Raw genomic sequence first — 12,403 nt, 5'->3', positions numbered from 1 at the left:
GATTTTTCACTTAAATTTAGTATCACATTCTATTTCAAAACATTTTTCTAACTAAAGTAAGAGAGTTAGGAATGAAATATTTAACAATTCATTGTATTTTCCTAGCTGTGGCTATATTATTTTATAAATAACTTAATAAGTATAAATAATTCTTCATAAAATTGATGAATTTATCAAAAACGCAGATAAACAAGAAGAAGCAGTGATGCAAAAATATGTGAGCCGCTACAAATGTTTCCACATACTTGTCGGTTCATCCTTTATTTTTACAGCAATAATATTTACTTTCATACCTTTGGTATCACTGCAACTACTTCCTGGTGACGTATGGTATCCTTTTTCCACTGACTCTCGAACGCTCATGTGTGTCACGAACCCAAGTTGATATTACAGGAAAAAAGGGAAGTTTATGTTAAAGAGTATTCTCTATTATTAACTTTTTTTTCTTGTATTTAGAGAAAAAGCCTTGTGCTATATAAATAGAGAAAAGTCATTTTTCAATACCTTCTAAGGATTTAAATTTATATTTTCGAAAATCTCGGAGACCTTGAATAGTTTTGTTATGTTCACTACTGTTGTACAGAAAACGATTCGTTTTGAATGAACACAAAGCTCAGTCTGAGCTAAATATATTTCATAGTTCTAATATTGGAGATCTTTTTTCATGTCTCAATTCTTTTTCCTTTGCAAATTTTTTTTACTTATTTGAAAAACTCTAAAAGCATAGACTAATAGGCATCTTAAAAGACATTTTTTACCGGCAAGTCACTAGTAGTTACACTGCAACAAAAACATGACTCATAAACATAAGCGCTGGCCTATTCTGATCGGAAATGATTCTCTCTAATACATAAAAATAAAATCACTTAAGAAAAACTACTATTGCAAAAGTTCGGCTGGGAAAAATCATACTAAAATAGATGAATTAACACTTTGAATTAACAGTTAAAAGTATAATACATAGACTAAAATGAAATCAAAAGAGTGATAAAATTAAATTAAGTATCAAAGTAAGTACAAGCCAAACGCACAAAACTCACAGTAAGCAATAGCTATCCATAAAAGAATACACCACAATAAATTTAGCAGAGCAATATTATTAATTTTTTAAGGAATCCCGATTTACCATGTTATTCCTTATCATTACACTTCTGATTTTACAATTCGCCCACAATAGCCCAAGTTGGCACTTTTTCAATACGTAAAGGGACCCGAGCAAAATAAAAAAAAGCTATAGCTGAGCAAGCCAATTCTTTGAATCGAAGAAAATTTCTTTACCCTCATTCCGTTAAATATTTTTTTAAGAGTAAAAAAATGTAAGTTCATTGAAAATAATATTTTATTAAATTAAAATTTTCTTTTTTTAATTACAAATTTCTTATTAAGTGGTACGAAACATTTTTTTTGATCGACTAAATTTGTTTTAATTAAAAGAAAATATTCAACAAAATAAGGATGAAAAATTTTTTTTGATTCAAAGAATTGGGTTGCTCAGTGACATGGCCCTTTCTTCTTTTCCTGACTCAGAAACGTTGAGAGAGAGAGAAAGAAAGAAAGAGAAATTTAGATTTTAGTTTTATTTATTGTTTAGGCCATGGGGTAATATTATTGGGGCCTATGTGGCCAATTGAATACAGTTGTGTACATTCATTATTGTATAAAAAAGAAATGTGTTTAGTTTAACAGTTATGTTGTTATGAAAGTAACTAGTGTGTAATGAGGAGTGTTGGATGCGTAATGATGACATTGTTTGCTATGTACCGACCAAAGGCTCTTTAAGTTGATTACTACTAGAAGTTATTACTAGTTGTTATTAAATTTTATGTAGATGGTGCAGAGTTTGGTTGGTTTCACGTTGAAGAAGAGAGCCAAGTACAAGTTTTTTGTAGGTGTATAGGTGATCGCCACGAAATGAGGGGGTGGGAAGAGAGTTTATTAGCTTGGACGATGAGATGATGAAGGAGTCCTCATATGATTTGGTGTAACAGGGGGGAATATACATTATGTCACTTGGTCATCTAATTGAGAGAGAGGAGAAGAGAGAGATTCTGTATTGTTAACCCTAACATTTTCAGATTCTTAAAGTACTCACGGGTTGCTGGAATTCTATTAACGTGCATGAAAGTTTGCAGTTTAGAACGTATTTTTGTCATCCACACATGCGCAGAAGTCTAACGTTATCATCTGCTTATTGGGATAATTTAAATAACGATGACGTTACACGCAGTGCACGCACAGGCACGTAGAAACGTAGATTCACTGCTAACCACGTCAGTTTCACCTTGAGCTTTGTTGAAGCATCAAGGCACAGATCAAAATTTTATTTAATTTGCCGAATTTAAGTAAGTGTATTTAAAAAATGGACGAAGAAGTAATTAAGGCAAGAGAAGAAATAGATCATGAAAATAAATTAAAAATGGTATCTCCGCAAAGTCTATTAAGGGGTGTGGCTTATGAAGCCTGCGATGATTGTGAAAGCAGTCCCTCTATTGTTCCCTGCAGCACATTGAGTCAGCCTGTATTTCTAGATATCAAACTGAGTAATGACTCTTGTACTTCAACTAACCAGGTAAATACAGTATGATCTTTGATAATAAGTGCAATTTATTTGTACTTCATTTACAGTAAAATTTAAATTTGTAAAATGGAATTTTTATAGGAGAAATTTGTGTGCTGCCTGGACTGCACGATGTACAACCAAGATAAAATTATTGTTAAGGTAAGTAATTGTTCAACTGTTATTTTTTTCATGCAATAAGCACTTGGTATATATAAACGGTTGAATAAATATTATCCAAGGATATTAATTCATCGTGTGAAGTGTATCTGAAAAAATAGCCAAACGAATATTCATTAGAATTTTTTAACACTAAAGCATTAAATCTTTTAATAAATCTTTATTTTATTTATTTGTAGGTTGTAGGTAGGGACATTATAGTTGAGGCACCACCAGAAAAAAAGCACCAGAATGGCTTGTATAAGAAGTTGAGTGTCCCTGTTTCATTCGATTTGGAAAAGGCCGAGGCATTGTTTAGTTCGGATAAAGTTTTAACTGTACATGTTCCTTGCAAGAATAAAATAGCAGTTGACAATGAAAGTTCTAGAAAAATCGAAGAAACTTTTAAATCACTCTACAAGGAAGAAAAGGAAATTCAAGAAGAGAATTAATGAAAAAATGTTAATACATTATTTGATGTACTGATTAATAAACACAAATTTTTCAAACAATGAAAAGTGTCTTTAAAAACTTAAATACCTATTAAATAATAAGTCATTTCCAGCTGATAAAAATCTGTTAATCAATAGACAAGTTATCGTATGCTATTGGTTTCAAATTTTAATAGATATTTTGTGTTTTTTTTAATGACTATAGATCATATTTTTGTAAAGCAATGAATTGACTTAGTGTTAACTCGTACAAAATATTCAAGTAGTTATGATATTTTTTACTTTAGTTGGAAATTGGTGTTAAAAAATTTTGTATTAATATAGATGTAAAAAAAAGGTTTTTATTAACAAAAAAAGTTTGAAACTGTCAAGATTCAATTTAATTTCAGCAGTTCATGACATAATCAAAAGAAAAAAAACTGCTGAACTTTCAAAGTAACGATGAGTAGCAAATATTCGTTGCTTTAAAGTGTAGTTTAATGTGTTAATAAATTAAATATTTTATAAGAGTACAAGAATTTTTTGGTGTAGTGAATAACACGGAAAGTAACAGTGCCAGACATGAAGACAATTATTTAATTTTTTTATCAATCGCCTGGTTTTGCAATAAAAATATGAAAAGATTTAAAAATCCGTGAAATAACGATATTCTGTGATTTAACGTATGATGTGTTAATCACGCTATCCCTGACTATCCAGAATAACGGATAGTGGGCAGTTGGAATGAATTGATAGCGAAGTTTCGAGTGTCGCCGTATTAAATAATAGCGCTGAGCCGAAGGTATAAAAGGGGGCAGGGGAAGGCCCTCGCTCTCTTTTCCATTTCGGGCTGCGCAAAGTAAAAATCGAATGACGGTCGGTCACCAAGGTAGACCTTATGTAAAAATAAATAAGTACAAGGTACGGAATAACGGTACGGATCCAAATAGGCACGTCGACGGTGAGACTACCTGGAGGACGAGAAGCCTAATTGAAAGTGCCCGGTTGGGGACGTTCGACCAAGGTCTGAACCGTTTTGAGTTCCCGTGGACGTCGGGTGTATACTCACCATCGAAACCAGCAGTGACCCGAAGATATATATATATATATATATATATGTATTTAAAATATCCAATTTGTTAACGATCTCTTTCGCCCCGTATTAAACACCACAGGAATGATAGATATTACATACACGGTGAGTACGGATTGATGGCGATGTGTAAATCATTCATTTTTATGCAGTAAATTTTAGTTATTTATATAATTTTCATAAGAAATTTTACAGAAATAATATTAAGAATGTCGATATACGTAAGCTCAGAATTTAAGACTTGTAAAAAACAATATTCGACGTTTGGTGTAAATTAAAGATTGTGTTGCGAGAATTTACAAAATTTTTTTTATGCCTTTACTACATTGCTATGTACTAACAAAACTTTGCTCATTTCATGCTTAATTTATTTAATTTTTTTGTCAAGGTTTTAAATCATTTTATTTTTTAATCAAATAGTTCATTTGTAAAATAAAATTGTTAACAGAAATTAACTTTTGTCATTTTTGAATTTGCATAAAAGAATTGTGCGTATAAGGTCAAAATGGTTGATGGTCTTTATGTTACATCTTATCTCTTTATGGACATTTTCGATCAACTTTTTTTTTTTATAAAATTTATTGTAAGCAATTAAAAAATCAATTTTATAATTTTTCACTATTTTTATTTTATTTGAAATGTTGTGTGTAAAAAATAATATAAATTAAGTAAAAAATTCGCTGGTTTTTATCAAAACATTTAAATATAATTTAGGTATGGCCGTGGACATATTATCATAGGCTACAGAAATTCATCGGCATATCAAAACAGTTTATGTAACTTGGAGAAGCAAAATTCTATATAACTATGAATTAAAAAAATTATATTTTTAAGAGCTGATAGTAGTTCATCATCTTAAGTTAATCAAAGCAGCTTTATCTTAGAAAATTTCCTCAAAATTATTTTTGAGAATATATCTTTTAGAACAAGCTATCGATATATTTTGAATTATGTACATAAATATTAAGACAACATTTATTCCATCAACTCAGGGACAGGGTCGGCTAATCTAAGCAACTAATTTTAAATTTTTCCTCTTCTTTTCTTCAATAAGAAAGTGTTTAGTTTTTTTTTTATAAAAGGAGGTGCTTCGTCGAATGTCTCAATCATAGCGGTCGTTGATACGATCGTTGTGTCGATGTTTGCGTGCCTGACGACGTAAGAGGAGGTATCGTTCAGGGCCGATTTGACACGACAGGAGTATTCTGTCGGTGAATTTACGGGACGACAGGGGTAAGGGTGAAGAGGAGGTTCCTTTCCTTCTCGTGGACGGTCATCATGAGACACTCTAACCTAAGCGCTATTATTTTATTTTTTAGTAGTCGTTGCCATGGCAACTTGTTTTGTAGTTTAAAACAAAGAAGTGGAAAAATGTCATTTTCGCGACGGAAGCCTTACTGTAAACTACCACTTACTCCTCGCTTAATCGGATAAATTACCTTTTTTCTTAAAAGTGCTTGTCTTTCTTTCTGCGTAAAGCAACTTGTACTGTTACAAAATGTATCTCTTTAATACATATTTGTGTTCGTTACCAACGGTACCTAGTCAGGCATTTAATAAAAAAAGAAATCAGGTTGTAGAAAGGTATTATAATTTTTTTCAGTAGTTCTCCAAATGTGTCCAATTGATTCTTACAATCGTACATAACCATGCTTTATCTTGCATCAAACTGCTTTAATTCTCTAGAGCAATTTTAATTTGCACAAGTAGTAGGATAAGTGATGTGTCTGCAAATAAAGAATTTTTGTAGTACTCAATATCTACCCATAGGAAGTGAGTTTCAGGTGCCACCGTTACAGTATTTTAATTCATGAGCATAAATAATATGCTTTATTGTGCACTTATTTCTGCGATTTATTAGATTAGATTTTAGACAATTATCAATTTTCAAATTTAATAAGGTAATAGCTGAAATTTAAATGAGAACATAAAGTAAGTCGACAAGATGCAATTTGCGCAGAGTTATTTCACTTCGAGCTTCTTCGATGAGGCGAAACTTGAATAATAATACTATTGTATATTATTTTGGAATCATTGGAATCAAGTGATCCCTAAAGTGAAAAAAAAAAAAATCATATAACTGGAAAAAAGACAAGTATGTTAGATAACACTAATGTGACTATAAATTACAATAAATGTTTTCTCTCGGAAATACTTCACTTCATTTTCGAAGGTCATAATAAGAATCAGAAAAAAGATATTTACGACTTATGTAATACTTTTAATGGTTTTCTGTTATAAACGTTTATTTGTGTTCACGTGTACACGTGTGTGTATGTATATTTGTAAATGTATGTTATTGTGCTATTTGCCTATTCGTATTAAGTTATTTGTTAATGCTGAAATTTGACTAACCCTGTTGGTCGGACACCTTTGTCAGTCTGACTTGCTTTTGAGTAGTTCGCTTCATACGATTAATAATTTCTCCATGAATCGAAAAAGGCATTCTGCGTTATTCTGGTTTCCTACTTTCTTAACTAACAGAGTGTGTTCAATTAAAGTAAACTCCGTTTGCTGATTTCAGACAATTTTGAAGCAATTCGTAGCAGTTTGTGGGTCTTTAGACCATCACAATCTGCGTTTATTTACTACAATCGAATACACAGTCTTTTAGTTGAGTAGGAGTATTTATTTACGATTTAGTGGTATCATGTGAGAACTAAATCTATGTTTACTCTTTATAACATGGTTTTTTTCGGACCACGATACAATTACGTTTTTCGATGAAACTTGAAAAGTTCAACACACCAGTCGATGAAACGTTTCCGGAATAATAGTGTGGTCACTTTATAATTTGTTTCAATCATCAATCAATCTTTTTAATATTTTATTTATTAAATAAATGTAGTTTTTTTCATAAGCTTAAAAAAAAATTATTACTTACCTAACTGTTAAAAAGAAAAATATAATTTTAATAATAATAATTATGTATGGGTAGTGCGTCACCTATGGAATGGTCAATGAAAATTGAGTGAGTGAAATAAGTAATGAACTAATAATTTAATTTTAATTTAACCTCATGATTTTATGAATTGAAAACGAGTTGAATAACTAATTATTTTTTTAAAGAATTATCGGAAGTGTTATGCCTATTCATTCAGCTATACTGATATTAAGAATTTTGCAGTTAACAGTGCTACGTTAGATTCTTTACTATAAACTGCAAAGTAATAATGGCGTTATGATACGCAGACACAAAGTGTGATTTGTAATATCTACTGTATGATTATAATAAAAAAAAAAAAATTATAACTATACATGGTATTGCGTGTGGCATCAATTTTTATTGATACACTGAAAAAAGGACTACTTGAAATTAGAAAATCATTCACTAACGAAAATTTGAGAATTAGGATTGATGAGCAACTAATATTCGTTGACAGTTAAGTGGAACGCCGTCAGTAGTTGCTCCTAGTTACATCCATTTATTCGAAATAGTTAAGTGCAACAAGAAATTGAAAAAAGATATTTTTTTATTAGTGTAGACACGTTGTATCGTTCACTATTGCAATTGGTTGGTGTAAGAAGCCTCTACGATACCAGATGGACGTGGCGTGGTGGTAGTCAAGGAGATGACTTAATTCGATTGATTTGTACTCATGTATTTTTAAACGGTAAACTATATTTTTACACCTTCAACCAACACTCATTTATGTTTAAGGTTCAAGTTGAGACAAGTATAGAGTGCAAAGTACTAATTATATACAACCAGTACAATCACGCGTCTTTAAATACTTTTTCTACCATAATGTTGTTGCTTAAAGAAAATAAAATGGAGTTCTATTGACTTGACGAAACTAACGTAGATAAATACGAATCTATTGTTATTTTTATATCATTATATCAATAAAAACTATTTAATCGCCGATATATATATTTTGGGTAATCCCAAGAATTCCAAGCCAGATAAAACCAAATTTTGATACTAGCCATATTTTTCAAGAAGTTCTCTTGCAGTAAATAATGCCAAAGCCTCTGTTTAGACTAAGTAATCTGTTTTGACCTATAGACGTACAATTTGATGGGGGTAATTTTGTTCAATATTTGGGTAGTTATTTCATGGCAAAGGGTGATATTTTTTAAGACCATCCACAGTCAAACTCTTAATTCCACATAGTAGGTGCAATTAGTTGTAGTTCGTACTGACCAACGAAAATACACCTTAAAAACAATTGTACTTTTGGTATTGTTTATCTTTAGCTTTCTGAAAAAAATGCTATACATTCGAATTTTGGTTTTTCTGTCTATCCAGGGAAATAACAACTACGTATCATGATTCGACAAAATTGTCACCAGATGAATGTTAAACAGTAAAATATACATGGACTAACGAATCGCTAATTCATGATTTTCTACATAAACACTAAAGTGAACAGAAAAAAAATACTGCTTGATTCGACGTTATTAAATAAACATTAAACAACACCAAAACATTCAGGCCATGAAAAAAGCTAATATAAATATGTTAAAGACAAGAGGGTGGAAAAAAATGAGGTGGTCATACTGAAGGTACGCAGCATTTACGTACGACAAAAAGGAAAAATTAATCCAGTTTTTTCCTCACCCCAATATTAACGTTCATACGATTATCTATACTGGAAGATAGTTAAAGACAATAGGTCAGAGATCAAGGGCATATTGACGAAAAGCTTCAAACAAGTGTGGGTATCCCCAATTTTTCTCTTCTGCAGAAGAACAGAGAGAGTATATTGATGAAAATAATAATGCATCGATGAAGGGTGCACTAAAACTAATTAATAGTAAGGTACTGTTACAGAGAAAGTAGCCGTGCTCTTCTTATATCACTTTTATAAAAATCAACGAAAGTTCTATTTTTTTTCTCATTTAAATATCCTATGTACGCGCATGTAATAGCATGATTAGTTATTGTCAAACTATGCAGGAAAATAGTCAAGTGTGGATAGCTAACTTATTATCTAATTAAATAGATCACATGCTTCTTGATCAGTTTATGTATTAATTTAATTCTTATATTCCATGCGTAAATAAAAAAAATTATTTCTTCAGCTACGTACACATCTTCATACATTGTAATACTATTGGTTTATAAAATTTAACACTCGTAAATCTCTTGTCAGTACCAAGATCTTGAGGTCAAATTAAACTTTAATTAAGACACTTACAAGTTCATCTATTTCAAGATGAATTTAAGAACGATGCGAAAATGAAATTTTTATGTTTTTCGAGAACAAGACAATATTTCAAAAATGTTCGTATCCTTTCGTCTTGCCGCCACCCTAATAATTTAGTATTCAATACACTTCAAATATTTTGTAGGTCATAGATAAGATTACACTTCTCGATAATTGGCTCGTCTTGATGATTCAAAATTCATAAGAGTTACTACGACATTTCGTGGCTAATACCACTTGATGAAAAAAAAAAAAAAAAAAAAAAATTGATCTAAGCACATGTAGATTCTAAACTAATAAATCTAAATATATTTTTTCTATATAGTACAAACAAGGGTAAAAATTGAGGGAGGATATTGCGATAATTATGAACAAGTTTTTTTTTTTAATATCCTATTGTAATATGTATCTTAGCTATATAAAAGTGTATTATACAATGGATTGAAATAAAACATATATCATACTTTTGTTTACTAACATTTTTCCTTTTATCCTGATGTTTTGTACCATGTGATAAAATACATGAGAAAAAAATCATACTGGCGTTGGCTCAATTCAACCTTTACATTAGATAAATAGTTGTACATAGTTATTTTACTGTTATTAACTGTACGAGGTACATTAAACAGCCAATGGATTTATGCCATATTTTAAGAATTTATGAGTAACAAATGAGAATTAAATTTTACAATTAAACTTGTACTATTTAAGTAACAGCTGCTGGTTAATTTATCACCTTTTGAAACGACAATCAAACGCCTCACTTAGAAATACTAGGTTCTATAACTTTACAAGTTTTTAATAACCTAACTTCACAGGATCTTAATAATCACTTGAATAATCTACATTGAAACGCACCGAACAAAAATTATATTTGTATATAAGTACATAATACAGTTAAATTTAAGCTCATCACCTTTTTAGTCGACAACCAAATGCTTCGTAAAGTTACATGACATTCCTTAGCGTTATGGGCTTTGATAGTTTTTGTTTTGGGGACACAGCATCTTCAAATTCGCGAGCTTGTAGAATTCTCTATGGAAAAAAAATTGATCCTTATTAGCTTACAAATACTATATTTTCTGGGTTTTAAACCTGAATTAACCCTCGTCAGGTCATTTTTTCTTATCTTGAACTAGAAAGCTTTAATACCAGGACAGTTTTACTACATCAATACAGAAAAGTCATTTTTTAATACCTCCTGCCTATTTAAATTAATATTTTCGTAAATCTCGGAGACCTCAAATAGTTTTTCTATGTTCACTAATGTTAAACAACAGTAGTATTCGTTTAAAATAAACACAAAGAGCTTAGTCTAAGCTACATACTTTTCGTACTTCTAATGTTAAAAGATTTATTTTTGATGTCTTAATTAATTTTTTTTTTCCTCAGAAATTTATTCAAACTGATTTAAAAAACGTCAGTCAAAAGCATGGAGTAACGTGCATCTTAAAAGAGATTTTTCACCTGCAAGTCGCTCGTAGCTACACTGCAACGGAAACATTTCTCACGAACATAAGCGCTGGCCTTTTCTGATAGAAAATGATTTTTTCCAATACATAAAAATGAAATCACTTTAGAAAGACTACTATTTTAAAAGTTACGCTGGTTCTGACCATGCTAATAAATGAATTGACACTTTAAGCAAACTTAGAGTAAAATACATATCTCTAAATGAAATTAAAAATGTGACATGATTAAAACATAAAAGTGTCCACCACAATGAATTAAGCAAAGTAATATTATTAACTTTTGAAGAAACAATGATTTATTTGGTTATCCCTTATTATCACACTATTTATTTTACAATTTGCCCACAATAGCTCAAATTGCCACTTTTTTATTACATATGATCTGTGTTTTTCTTAAAATATGGACGACGTACGTTAATACCTATAAAATTTGTAGCAGTATTTTAAAAACATTCCATACTATGATTTAACTTTTTCGGGCACTGTTTGGGTTTCTTACCTTATGAAATAATATTAAGATTGTCAATATACGTAAGCTGAGAATTTAAGACTTATAGAAAACAATGTTTATAGTTTGGCGGAGAATAGATTAGATTAGATTAGATTAATTCTTTATTCAAACCTTGTGGTATAACCACGTATGGTTCTCAAATAATTTACAAATAATTAACAGAGTAATAAGCTACATAAAAATTTATCAACATAATTAATAACAATGGAATAAGAATACAGTGAAGATGACAAAAGTAATAGTTCGCAGAATACATATAATTAGAATTGACAAAATAATTAATAAAATTGGTAATAGTAATAATCGTATAATTTGGCAATAACTAAATTTAACGTAATTGATTAGACTTATTTTAACACTATTGTAGCTATTGTAATATTGTATAAGTTTGTTTTTATTAAAAATAATTTTAAAAGTTTTTAGAGTCATGAGATAATGCCTTGTTCACGGTTCCAATCTTGAGAATCAGAATCAAGCAATCTATTGAACAGAAATGTATGAAATTTATTTTTTAACCTTGTGTCGAAAACTGTAATGCCCAGCAAGTTTAGAAGAAGAGTGGATTGGATGAAAAATGAGTGCCTGTAGGTTCCAGTGTGGAATCTTGGACATATTAGGGCTTCTTTATAAATACTAATAGCGATTGTCTTGCGAGAAATTACAAATTTTTTTGACTTTTTTTCTGCTTTGCTGTGTACTAACAGAACTTCGCATTTGTTTGCCTAACTTATTAAATTTGTTTTTGAGAAAATATTCAATTATTTTGTTTTTTGTTCTAATTGGTCATTTTTAGTATAAAGTTGCTGACAGCAGTTAACTTTTGACGTTTTCAAATTCCCATTTAAAAAATTATATGGATAAAGTCATATAAGTCATATTATTTCTATTTTTCTTATATAAGTCATTTAAGTCATATTATTTCTATTTTTATAGAAATAATATGTGCGGCACCTGGACTGCACGAAGTACAACCGAGAGGAAATCATTGTAAAGGTGAGTACTTATTTTATTTTTATTTTTCCATTAA

At 30.2% G+C, this 12,403-nt stretch overlaps 1 protein-coding gene across 1 annotated transcript; it reads left to right on the top strand.

Annotated features, from left to right (window-relative positions):
- The first annotated feature begins 2,251 nt into the window (after positions 1 to 2,251).
- Positions 2,252 to 3,204, top strand: LOC149372849 (uncharacterized). Its single transcript, XM_089598009.1, has 3 exons — positions 2,252 to 2,569; positions 2,660 to 2,719; positions 2,917 to 3,204. Exons 1-3 carry the CDS (start codon positions 2,360 to 2,362, stop codon positions 3,166 to 3,168), a joined length of 522 nt encoding a protein of 173 aa, XP_089454135.1. The 5' UTR covers positions 2,252 to 2,359; the 3' UTR covers positions 3,169 to 3,204.
- The last annotated feature ends 9,199 nt before the right edge of the window (positions 3,205 to 12,403 follow it).

The sequence above is a fragment of the Copidosoma floridanum genome, unplaced genomic scaffold (assembly GCF_036245765.1).
Source record: "Copidosoma floridanum isolate Cflo_tuat_1 unplaced genomic scaffold, Cflo_Japanese_pri ptg000127l, whole genome shotgun sequence".
In the NCBI taxonomy this organism is placed as follows: domain Eukaryota; kingdom Metazoa; phylum Arthropoda; class Insecta; order Hymenoptera; family Encyrtidae; genus Copidosoma; species Copidosoma floridanum.
This window is presented reverse-complemented; position numbering and strand designations above follow the sequence as displayed.